The 13,585-nt window shown below is 42.0% G+C and overlaps 1 protein-coding gene across 1 annotated transcript in view; it reads right to left on the reverse strand.

Moving 5' to 3' along the window:
- Positions 1 to 13,585, reverse strand: part of IRF5 (interferon regulatory factor 5) — an 82,031-nt gene that overhangs the window by 13,082 nt on the left and 55,364 nt on the right. The window contains exons 4-7 of the mRNA XM_088468864.1: positions 12,108 to 12,136; positions 10,455 to 10,488; positions 8,955 to 9,260; positions 3,427 to 3,816 (exon numbers count right to left, since the gene is read on the reverse strand). Coding sequence (XP_088324990.1) covers positions 3,427 to 3,816; positions 8,955 to 9,260; positions 10,455 to 10,488; positions 12,108 to 12,136 — 759 coding nt within the window. The remainder of the gene's footprint in view (positions 1 to 3,426; positions 3,817 to 8,954; positions 9,261 to 10,454; positions 10,489 to 12,107; positions 12,137 to 13,585) is intronic.

The raw sequence follows: 13,585 nt of genomic DNA on the forward strand, positions 1-13,585 counted from the left end.
TGATACTGTCCGTTCCACCTGGAGAAAATAAATTTTTGCAGAGGCCTGGAATGGAACTAAGCATATCCCACCATGTCGAAGGTGGATACTATTGACCCCAGGGCCTACATCGCTGATAGAATAGATACCCTTCGCTTGCATATTTGCAATGATAGGGCCAAAATCTTGTCCTCTGGAAGAAACACCCTTTGTGCCTGAGAAACCAGAAGTGCCCCCAGATGTACCATCTGCTGTGTTGGAGAAAGAGAGGATTTCTTCCAATTGATGATCCAACCTTGCTTCTGTAGGCAGGCAATGGTCAGTTGGAGATGGTGTTGTAAAACAGCTGGAGACTGTGCCAATATCAGAAGGTCGTCCAGATATGGTAGTATTCTGATTCCCTAATGCCTGAGGTAGGCCGTCATAACCACCATTATTTTGGTGGTAAAGACCCGAGGGGCCGTTGATGGACAAAAGGGTAGTGCCTGAAATTGGTAATGTTGTTGCAGGACAGCAAAACGTAGAAATTATTGGTGGGATGGTGTAATAGGCACATGCAGATACGCATCCTGAATGTCCAGGGAAACCATAAAATCCCCAGGCTCCAATGACAAAGTAATTGACCGAAGAGTTTCCATATGGAACTTGGGTACAAGGATAAACTTGTTGAAGGTTTGTAGATTTAGAATAGGGCGATTAGACCCATTCGGTTTCTGAATCAAAAATAGATTGAAATAATAACCTCTTTCTTGCTGAAACACAAGAACCGGGATTATCACCCCTGCTTGCAGCAGGGAGTAAATAACCTCTTGAAGAGCCTAGACTTTGATTGCATCTGATGGGGGAATTTGTACAAAAAAACTTGTAGGGAGGATGCCTCCGGAAAGTGAGGGCATAGCCCTGAGAGACCACTTCTTGGACCCAGGCATCTGTTGTTGTTTGATGCCAGTAATCCGCAAATTAAAGAAGTCGGTCTCCCACCCTGGGATCCCCCAGGCGGAGGCCAGCCCCATCAAGCAGAAGGTTTGTCATCTGGCTTAGAAGCTGGACGTTTGGCCGGCTCAGACCTCTTAGTTTGTCGCCTGGTTGTCCTGCAAAAACTAGACTGCCTGGAAGAAGACTGTTCCTTTGCTCGTCCCTGGGGATGCAAGGACCAAAAAGAAAACTGCCTAGACTTTAATGTAGCCGTAGATGGCAGACCTGCAGATTTTGAAGCTGCCAGAGTAGCTATTATCTTATCTAACTCCCAAAAAGTATATTTCCATAGAAAGGTAAGGATTCCAGAGCCTTCTTTGACCTTGTATCAGCTTTCCAGGACCTTAAGCCAAAGGACCCTACTAGCCACCACTGAGGCTGCTGATGCTTTAGAAGCTAAGAGTCCTGCATTTATTGCAGCTCCTCCCAAATAGGAGGCTGCTTCCTGTATGTGTGAGATATATGTGAGCTGTTTTCTGGTAGCATTTGGTAGAGAATCCTCCAATGCCGCCGTCCATTCTTCAACCGCTTTGGCTACCCAAGCCCCAGCCATAGCTGGACGAGTAACAGCTCCAGATGATGAAAATTTACATGAAACCAGCACAGGGGCCTCCCCCTCCTGAATCCCTTTACTTTTTGACATATCAATTATAAAGGTAACAATGCAAAGTAATGTAATGTGACAGCTTTCAAAAATAACAAGTAACTGTGAAGTATAAAAGAAAAAACCCTCATACACCTGCAACAGAGGGATGAGGATAGAAACAGTGATAGTTATAACTGACAGTCAGAAATAAAAGGCAGTATCAACACAGCAGCTAGCAAACAGTCACATACAATGCATTTGCAATTTAGTTGCAATGGCTCTGAATTAACTACTCAAAACATCATGCTTGGTAGATATAGAGCACTATATACCTGACCCATGGGGAGAGGTATACAGGGAGACTGACCCAAAACCTCCTGAAACCAACAGCTACAGCAGCGCACAGATAGTGGACTGTGAGCTGCATCAATAAGCCAGGTACGCTGGCCTCATTGCAGCAGAAGCGTCTGCTGTCGATCCCTGGTGTCAGATGACAAGGCCCCGTTAGTCTAATGAGGACACGGACGCTCTGGGCCCTCACACTGCAGCGGCTTCCGGTGAGGCTCGCAAGGACTGCCACGTGCGATTCCCCGTAAGTGAGGAATCGCCTTACCTGACATCTCCGTGCATCCGGCTGCAGTGAGATGTTACTGGTGTTGCGGCCCGGCGGAGGTAGACCGAGTCGCGGTGCATGCATCTTAATTCAGATGCTCAGCACTGCTAACTCGAAAACATAAAAAATAAAACATAAAAGTTTAGGACTGCCTGAGCAGTCCCCTGTTACAACAGTGTGTTCAAATCCTGCCGCACCAAACAACTGAATGCCTGTGGTCAGTGACGGGGTATTTATGGGGGAGGACCAGAGGCATCCTGGGAGCTGAAAGCTGTAACTGTTTGGTGCCTGGATCACTCCAACCACATTTTCCCCATGGTATCCCTGTGGATTCCTATGGACCCTAAAGTAGAAATAAAACATAAAATAAAATAAAAGTTTAGGACTGCCTGAGCAGTCCCCTATTAAAACAGTGCGTCCAAATCCTGCCGCACCAAACGAACAACTGAATGCCTGTGGCCAGTGACGAGGTATATATGGAGGAGGACCAGAGGCATCCTGGGAGCTGAAAGCTTTAACTGTTTGGTGCCTGGATCACTCCAACCACATTTTCCCCATGGTATTCCTGTGGATCCCTATGGAGCCTGAAGAAGAAATGATAGTTAGAAGCTGATTGGTTGGTACTTTATCTCTCTCCAAGGTTTGATACATCTCCCCCTTAATCCCAATTTTGACCAAATACTTTATCAGACCATACCCACAGAGTTTACTACAACTATAAAAGACACTTTTACCTGGTAATAGAATTTTGTTTGAATCTGTGTCTTAACAATGATTGTTGCATGATAAGCACCTTTGTACGTGTGTTAGCCTGATTTATGATCTGCAGTCTCTCTCCTCAGCCCAGCACACACCATCTTCCTGAAGATGGTGCTTCTGAGAGGAGTGAGGTAAGTATATATTGGGTGCAGGGTATGGTGCAGGGCTTCACACACCCTGCACCCATTATAAACATGCCTATGCATGGGAAATTTATCAGTTTACCATTTTGTGAGGTCAGAAAGAAATTTTGCCTCTGCTAAATCACCAACTTCATATTTTGACTTCCTCAGGATTAACAGTTATAATTTATAGTTAATCCAGTTGAACAATCTTTATCTTTTTTTCAACCTTACTAAATATACTATGAATACTTTTCACATACTTTTGTTGGATGCGCAGTATATGTACAGTAGAAGCTACATGGTCTTTCTCTCAAGTTATTGGCCAAAGTATAAAATAAAACTATGCTTAAGATGTAAACTGTAGCAAACAACCCCCCTTCCAATCTTACCATTTAAGAAGGTCTCCAGACTGAATAGTTTGATCCTCTTCTCTCTTTCTATAGGATTGGGTCCACCTATGTTGGTCGCACATGGTCCCGACCAGAAAACTTTACACTGGCACAAGCGGATGGCATAAATATCCTGCCCTTGGAGAGTGAGGATGAGTCCTCGATCCATCACATCAAGAAGATGATTAGTGTAAAACTTCTGTTTGTCATTACTAATTTCATCTGTGCCTGGAAACCGAACTTGTTCCAGGGTAGTAGGTCCAAACAGCTCCACTTGTTCTGGTGTTGGCTCAAGGTTACTGTAAAAAAGGCGGCAGCCATGAGGGTTACTCACAGTCATTGCTCCGGCTTGCTTCCCTCTATATAGAAACTTTATTTCCAGATCTGTCACTGAGACAAAGAAATACAATAAGAAAGACACCATTTAATGTCAAGATATCCAGTCAAACATTTTCATTTTACAGATCTATTGTTCATAGGAAGCTGCATTCCTTTGTCATATAATAGATTCTGTTCATACAGATGTGTCCACATACATCTATCCTCCGTGCGCTACAAGTCTCGCTACACATAACGGGGGAGCTAAGTGTGACTTGGTAGCGCCTTTTCGTGCGTCATTTACCTTTAAATACGTGGTATTCGCACAGCAATGCGAATATTTAGTACAAGCAGCTTCCGCTGATTAAAATGATATGCAGCATGCCTACCGTATATTCTGTGAGCAACTGCGAGTGTATTTGCATTCAAAACGCTATGTTACAGTGTTACAGCATTCCGTATACAGATACACCCGCAGACACACACAGAACATAGGCATGCTGCATATCATTTTAATCAGCGGAAGCTGCTTGTGCTAAATATTCACATCACTGTGCGAAGAAGACGTATTTAAAGGTAAAAAGTTGCACAAAAAACGCTCATCGCTACCGAGTGATGTCATGGCATAGCGCGACTAGGAGGCTAGATGTATGAGGGCACATCTGTATATTAAAATTATCTTTTCTTGCCTCTCTTGATGGACCTTTCTAAAAACAAAGTAATATATATATATATATATATATATATTTTTATAAGGATTCTTGGAACAAATTCTTAACAATCTTTATGTGCTGATCTGGTGTGCTAGTGTGATATTTTGACAGTGTCTGTCAAAATATTAGATTCTATTATCTAGTATTAACTATGACCTAAACTAATGGAGAATGTTATCTAACCCTTTGTAAAAAAAAAAAAAAACCTATTGAAATTATTTTTCTCCTAACTATAATACACCCCTTTTGTAGTTTTTTTTTTACAGACATATCTGTCCATCGGCTGTGCAGCACAGCCAATGCGATATGTCGGTGAACGCCAACGTTCACTGACATATCGCGGGTACACACTGCCCGATGGGCAGCAGGTGCATTGGTCGATCAATTGATCGGCCAATGTATATGTCAGTGTGTATCCAGCTTTACAGAAGCATGTTGTGTGCTTCGTTATCTTTTGATCTTACAAAATGACATTAAGGAAACATCTCTGGTTGGCAAAGTTGAATTTAAAGAATTGTGTTATTGTTTGGTTTAGCTAAAATAAGAGGACCACACCTCTTAGCTTTGGTTATCCCTTATGTAGGGTACACACACTGGACAATATATCGCTGTTACATCCAATGAAATATATATATTGTTCCGACTGTTGGCCGGTGTATACACGCAAAGTATTTGTGAATCACGTCATTCACAAACATATCTTGACGGCCGTGCAGCACAGCAGATGCGATATATCTGAAAGATATATTGTGCACATCTGCCAGTGTGAACTGGTGACCGACCGACCCATATGCTGGCTGTACGAACAAGTGACAAATAAATTTAAGTCGCAACTGGTTTATGCAGCCAGATATATTGGTTGGCTGATTGGTAAGTGTGTATGCACAGTTACATACTTATCAAATTGGTCGGTCAGCCGGCCGATCCACCAACCAAGTGTGTATCAGTATGCACAAGATACCGACTTCCAGCTCAGCAACTGGTCCCAAAAAAGGATACAGGAATAATCTGTGATACCCCGCTATCATGAGTTGTTCCCTAAACATAGCCTATGACCTCCAGATGCAGAAGAGCCATGGCTGGTTTCAAGCCCCACAATCCCTTGGGGGCAAGGAGAGGCAGAGGTTGCCATGGCAGCCAGGAAGCTGTCATGAAGGCTGGGCCTGGCTTGTGGACAGAGCAAGACAGTGTGGAGTCACGTGTTTGATGCGGGGAAAGTTGCCCAGCGTGAGCCAGCTGATTTAACAGGAGACCTCTCCTGAGGTACCTTGCTGAAGATTGGCTGCTGCAAGGAACTATGTGGCATATCTGTAATTGTAATTTGATCCAAGGCTGCTGTGGCCTGCCTGTCATGGGGTAGAGGGATCTGCTGAGGAGCTGAAAGACACCATATACGAGTACCGATAACTCTCAGCAGACGTGCCATGTGAAAGAGAGAGAGAGAAGTTTGTACCTAGGTGGTTGGTGCGCAGAGAACTGCCTGTGAAACGGAGATGTTACAGCAGCCACCCAGAGAACAGAGCTCAGTAAATGTCTGCAGGCTGCTGACATCAATGTGGTGAGGGAAAACCATACTATTTCTTTATACAACAGAGCCTGCCTCTGGTACAGTGGTGTAACGTGGGAGGGGAGGGCAGGGTGAGTGCCCTGGATGCTCTCGGACATGGCGGCGCAGTCCAGGGCACGTGTGGTCGGCGCTGGCACTACCACTAAAACAAACACACCGCCGGCGTCGGCGGTGTGTTTGTTTTAACACTGCAGCCAATAAGAGTCAGACAGACTCTTATTGGCTGCTGCACCCAGCGCCGGAGCTGGGCTGGAGCTCACTTATGAGCTCCGGCTTCCGCACTGGGTGAAAGGAGAGACGTCATGACGTCTCTCCCACAGTGCCGAGCAGGACGGGAGCAGCGGACAGCGGCGGGCGCAGGGATTACGGAAAGTAAATTATGTGCTGTGTGTGTGTCTGTCTTATGTGTATAAGGCACTACTGCTGGGGGGCACTGCATAAGGGGTACTACTGGGGGCACTATATACTGGGGGCACTATATATTGGGCACTACTAGGGGCACTGTATAAGGCGCACTACTGGGGGCACTGCATAATGGCCACTACAACAAGGGGCAATGCATAAGGGGCACTACTACTTGGGCACTGCATAAGAGGCACTACTACAGGGGGCATTGCATAAGGGACACTGCTACTGGGGACATTGCATAAGGGGCACTACTACAGTGGGCATTGCAAGAGGGGCACTACTACTAGGGGCATTGCATAAGGGGCACTAAGGTGCATATGGAATGGAATGTGCCCAGAGTGACGAGAAATGGTGGTGTGTCATGTTGACACGCCCCCATTTTTCAGTGACCATGCCCCTTGTGACATGGGCCATGCCCACTTTTTTCCAGCGCATGCACATAGGTGGGGGGCTCCACTTTTCATCTTGCCCTGGGCTCCAAATACCCTCTGGTATAAAGCATTATTAGCAGCACTGCAACACACTTCACACTTATGGCCCCAACGTGTAACCTGTATTTGGGCCTTGTTCATTCAGGTTATAAAAAAATAAAAAATCTTACATGATTTAATATTGTATATGGGAAAGGTGTCCTAGACGGCACACCCTGAATATATATTATGGAAGGTGCTACCTGTTGAGACTGTTAATGCAGACACAACAAAAAAAATAGACAAATCACAGCTGCACAACTCCAAATTACTATTTATTTATATATGTATATATATATATATATATATATATATATATATATATATATATACATACATACATACATACACACACACACACACACACACACACACATATATATATATATATATATATATACACACACACACACACACACATACATACATACATATACACATTTTTGCAATAAAATTTTGCAATAAATAGAGGATTTTAGCATAATCATGGTCAAGGTTATGGGCCTATCCACCATATCCAGGTAACCTCTGTAGAATAGCTCCCTAACATACAGGGGTTAAAATCCAGGGCGCAGGACACCCCCAAACCAGCTCAGCCGAGCCACCCCAGGGCATCGCTCTAATGAGAAAAGTGAAGTGAAAAGTAAGATAGATAAGAGCAGCTACAGCTGCATGATTTAATATTGTGTTTAATGAGTAAAGTTTATTGAGCGTAAGAGTTACTTTTGTGTACTGCACTGCATTAATGTTTGCCTTAAAGATTGGAGAGTAAGATTACTAAATACGAATAGTAAATAGTGAGAAGATTTTACAAGAGCCTATTTATTTTAGAAAGTCTTTTTGTAATAGAGTAACATTATTGAATAATGGGAACAGTGTAATATATATTCATTTGCAGTTTTTAGGTTCGGTAAATAGTTGTTATCTAGGATTTACTATGTGAAGTATAGAAAGTAGGAATATAGGTAATGTAAACAAGAAATTAATTGTATGGTGTTCAAATGTTGCTATTTAAAAATACTGTGTATTTTTATTGATGCCAAGTGTTAAGAATATCTAATAAAGAGAATAAACCTAAAGCATTTTAACCTAAGCAAAGTGACTGAATAATAAAGAAGTACTCTTTTCCCCCAAAGTATCTATTTACTTTGGGGAAGCGAGAATCCTTGCCTCTCTTCTGTGGTGTGAGAGAAATGAAGGAGCAGTATTGCAGCTGAGGACAGAGAGCCAGAGTGAGAGTGGACTCTCCTTTATCCCGCTACAACCAAGTAACAGAGGACCTGTGAGTAGATCCTTCACACAGAAGCATCCATCAGTCTGGGAGTGTCACATATCTATTTGTAAAAGGTGTTTTAACAGACAAAATAACCTGATCTTTATCATTGGCAGGACATAGTAAATGCTAATTTTCTAGGCACCACTTTTTAAAGGCATTGGCATTTCAGTGATCTGCAAACTGAGAAAAGCAGGTTTCCCAAAGACACCACCACTGCCACTGTTCTGCTAGTCATGAGCAATGGAAATGATTGAAAATTGTTATATGTCCGTTTAGCTCATCTTAATTATCAGTCTTTTTTCACTTCCAAACGCTGATACAACTAAGGAGTGAATTTACTAAGATGGGAGTTCTATTTAAGATGTGATGTTGCCCATAGCAACCAATCAGATTCCAGGTATCTTCTAGAAGGTGCTAGATAAATGAGAAGTAGAAGCTGATTGGTTGCTATGGGCAACATCACTTCTTCAACAGAACTCCCATCTTAGTAAATTTGCCCCTTAGTGTGTACCTTAACTTTTCTGTTAAAATTACCATCATGTTTTAACTCCTGGTTTCCATATATTCTGCAGATCTAGAATAATTAGAATATTGGACTATAAAACTTGTATTTATGGCATTAAATTATTTAGATTTCAAATTATTTCTATATATCATTGAAGATTTAAGCTGACGCCTGCTTTTTATATTGCACAAATTCATAAAATGAATACAAAAACATTAACAATGAGACAGATATACGTAAAATTACATTATTTATACTCCTCTATACTCACATGGTAGCATCTGTGGACTGATGAGCAACTGTGGGATTCCCTGTTCAATGGGTGCTGGGATTACACCCTGAATAGGAAGAGCTGCATTTTGTGATGGCTCAAGGCCCCTTGCCGGAACCAGTTCTGGTAGAGGTAGAACTACAGGCTGTGACACCAAGCCTTGGGGTGACAGCTCCACGCCAGAGTATGCTCCAGGAGCAGCTGGTGTTGCAGCAGGATCTGTTGGTCTCAAGTTGTGCTGTATGAGGTTTGAGCAGGAGCTGAAACTTGGCTCAGATTTGGGCCAGATGTAAGGAGGAAGCGGGTCTGCAAAAACATGGTTACATATAAAGAATGATGGGAAATATATAAAGAGTGGTAATGACGCTTGCCATAGATTGAAGTGTTGGGGATTTATTTGTTGCAATATTAGACAATTTTGTCTGCTATTTTATAGTGCCAATACAGTGAAGAACAGAACAAGAAGAGAGTCCATAAGTTTGCATTTTATGTATCACTTTATTATTTTTACATTTCCAAATTTATGTAAAATCACGTGCTCATAAAAATTATGTCAACCAGTTGGCATGTAATCAAAGTTAGTCTGAACTCTGACCCCTCTCAGATGTCATAGGAGGGGGCAGTGACAGAGAGGCAGGAGAGATTGTGAGAAAGTGTAGGGCCTATACATTACACAACTTTGTGAACAATCCGACCAAAACCAGGATGGTTTTGGTCGCATTGTTCAGAAAGTCGTGTAATGGATAGCCGGCAAGGACCAGCGATGCGCGTGCACGCTGGGTCCTTGCCGACCCCGACTATCTACTGAACATGCCCGTCAACCTGACGATGCTCGTCAGGTTCAGAGATAGGAGGTCGGACTCCTGTACTGTATGACGTACAGTGAACGCCGTTCAGTGCGGGCACCGCACCTCGGCGACCTGAAGGTCTGAACGCTAGACGTTCAGTCTTTCAGGTCGCCTAGTGGTTAGGCCCCTAGGGAAAAGAGAGAAAAGGGAGGGGGGGGAGGGGGGGTAAAGAGAGAGAGAAGGAGAGAGAGAGGAAGGAAAGAGGTGGACAGAAAGGGATCTCACATATGATATAGCATAGATGTCATAAGCAGGAACCTAAATAGATACGCTGATCTACAGTCTTAGTGAATTATGTTTTATGCAGGTGGCAGGGTGACAGATTTATACTGTGGGCACATTAATGACTGATGGCTGCGAGGTATCAAAGTTCTGACCATTTGTCCAGCCAATCACAGCCACCAACGTTGCAGATTTTACTTACACTGCATAGCGTTGTGCAGAAATATTTGTGTAGTTGGGTTACTGTGCAAAGCTGCACATTGCCACTAATTGAATACAACCATGTGTGTAAACATCAGCTACTTTATTACACAATTCAGTGAGCCACTCAGCCCATCACAGATAACTTGTGTCTCACTACGTGCATAAACAGGCAAAGCTTTTACTCCATTCTATGCTTAAAGCAATTGCAGGGTATTGTAACACTCACCGCTAATGTCAAGCATTGGAAACATGTGATCAATCTACAACAGAAGACACAGAGAAATAATATTAGTGAAATAAGCAGGTAAGACATTTATTTAACACGCATAATGGAAATAATGGCAATGGAGTCATTTACAAGGGTCAGTATTAGCTACAATTCTGAACATTTCAGAATATAATATAACAAATTCCTTCCATTGTGCTGCCTGTACTACAAATCCAATTTGCAAACAGAGCAAAGAGGAAAATAGTGTATGCTGGAATGTATCATATCTGTAACGCTACACAATGCCAGTTTCCATCTTGCCTCCAAATTTTATATTGTATGCAATAAATTGATTATTACTCTGCTCACATTACTGGTTGCAAAATTAATAGAGGCCTATCAAAACAGTGTATCATTCGGAGTACCAAACAGGTAGCTGTATCTAATTTGCCAATTTGGAAACCTACCCTGACATGGAGTTTGTAGGCTACACTGGCAGCACTGCTAGTTTGATCCAAGTGTGGCCAGCATCAGACTATATCGCCTAACGATCATACTGTAGATCAGTATCCGATCATTACCCCTCCATGGTATATGTACCAACTTGGTGAGAATAATTTAAAAATGGCTAAGCATCCTGACTATGCGATGTTACAGTTTTGCTGTTTATATATTATCATTACAAAAATGTACTGTGTACTGTGATATATTTCTTTTATTCTGCAGTGATCCACTCTTTGTATGCTTCCTACCAAAATAAAGTTTTAAAAATGAAATTGCTGCTCAGTTTTGGAGCTACTCATGCATGTCTGTAATGTCAGTTTGCCTGTCAATCCATGCAAAACTGGCAGCAACACTTGGCAGCACATTGGTCATATTGGGGTAGTGTGTTTGTGTCACAAGAACTAGCCTAGACAAGACATATTTTTTCTGTGCTTCTTAAGGTGCGTACACACGGTACGATATTTTATGAACGGTAAATCGTTCATTTTTATGCAGCAAACGACCAACAAACAACCAACGATGTGTGTTACCGCATGCAGACCTACTTGGACGATTTCATCAAGAATTGCCTGTTCAGAGATGTAGCAGGATGACTTTACTGAAAGATACCATAGATATCTTTCAGTGTGTACTCCCAATATCGTTTCTCCTGCACTACAGAAGGTTCAAGGGAAATCGTTCAGCGATATCGTTCACTGAACAGATAGTACCGTGTGTATGCACCTTTACATTGCAACATCACAATATGGTGTCATATTGTTATGCAGAAGTGTTGTGGGGTATGTTTCTCTTCAATACCAAGGGGTGAAGAAATTATCATGGAGTTTTCCACCTGTCCAGATTGTTAATTGTCAGTGGAAAGCATTAAGGGCCTGATTCAGGTGCGCTCGCAAGCGGGTCGATGGCCGGGCAGTGCACACGCGCGGCATGCGCATTACGCGAGCCCCGTAGCGAGTGACTTTGAACACATGCACATGTTCCTTTTATCATGATCACACTGAACATTCTGCATCTTTAAAAGCTATGGCTCACTAGGATCATGTTGGATTACAACTAACAATATGTCAATTGAACCAGCTGATTCTTTGAAACTAGAACCTTTATATGTGGCTCAAGTATGAAATATACATTACAGATGGTCCAAAGTTCTAAATAAAATATTCCTACCTCCTCCTCCTCATCATCAGCCAAGGGCTCTGCAACAATAGAGAGAAAGAACGAAGCATGTTTGAGAAAAGTGATACATTATGCAGCTAACAGCGATTACTGTAATCAACCACTCTAAATACAAGCCTGATATAAAGCAGCAGTGTCTGTGTAGCAAATTATATGCAGTTTAGTAATGTAAAACATGAAGACAACATAAAGCCCAGTAACATATATAGAAGTTACCAACACAGAATAATCTATATGTGAAGGAAGATAAACTATAAATAGTTAAAAGGGTGCTGTCAAGAGTTGTCTCTCTAAGCAGCTGCTGGGAAGGAGATAGTCTCCTAGATAAGGTAAATAATATAGCAAAAAGCAGCGCTGAATTTGATAAATAAATAATATGAAATTTACTAACAAACTAAAATAAAAATGATTGCTACACCCTGACTTTTGAAACTTGGGCGGAGATTTAATAAACTTTGGAGAGAGATAAAATTGGAGATAAAGAGCACCAACCAATCAGCTCCTAACTGTCATTTTTCAAAAACAGTCTGTAAAGTGACAGTTAGGAGCTGATTGGTTGGTGCTATTGATCCCCAATTTTATCTCTCTCCAAGCTTTATTAAATCTCCCCCTTGGCACTTTAAAGAGGAAGCACCTTATTACTTATTGGGACATCGTCCAGAATTGGGACGTTGCAGCGTTGATACCGGTAACAGTGGTTTACAGGACTCATCCATTTGCGTTTGGGACAATCTATGTTTGAGACCATTGCTAATTAAGGATACCGCTGGACCATATTTCAAGCTGGTAAAACCTATGTATAGCTGGACTACTGCTACCCAAAAGGACTTTGTCTAGTGCTTATCAATTACCTACAATTAGTGCCTACAGGGTTTTTTAGTTTATTTATTTGATGATTACTTACATGCATGCATGCATGAATTTATTTTAGAATATATATGATCTGATTGCTACATATGCCTATATATTTTTATTAATTCTGATTGTTTTTATTTTATTTTATGTTATTAATTGTCATATTATTTATCAAATTCAGCACTGCTTTTTGCTATATTATTTAGAATAATCTATATGTCCATCTAATATGCTTATTTGCGTGTGTTATATTATATTTAGTGGGGAGAAGGGGGGGGGTTGAGTTAATTTGTTCTTAATATTTAGGTCCTTACAATAGCAATATGTCTGTAGCAAGCATTCTTGAATTCCCTTACTATAGAAGTCCCCATCCCAGCTGCTGGGAGACTTTGTGTAAATAAAGTTCTTTCCCGTGTTATTATTGCCTTTGCTTTGTAAGGCACCACACTGCTCTGCAGCACCAGGGTGTACATATACAATGTGGGCATACAGACATGAAAACTAAGGGTAGGAAACAGGGCCGTAACTAGGGTAGTGCGACAAGTGCCATGGCACAGGGCACCGCAGGGCAGGGGGAGCAGTTTGGGTCTGTCAATTTTCCTGTTTGTTAGAAT

Source organism: Taudactylus pleione, unplaced genomic scaffold, assembly GCF_031769625.1.
Source record: "Taudactylus pleione unplaced genomic scaffold, aTauple2 ptg000086l, whole genome shotgun sequence".
Lineage (NCBI taxonomy): Eukaryota > Metazoa > Chordata > Amphibia > Anura > Myobatrachidae > Taudactylus > Taudactylus pleione.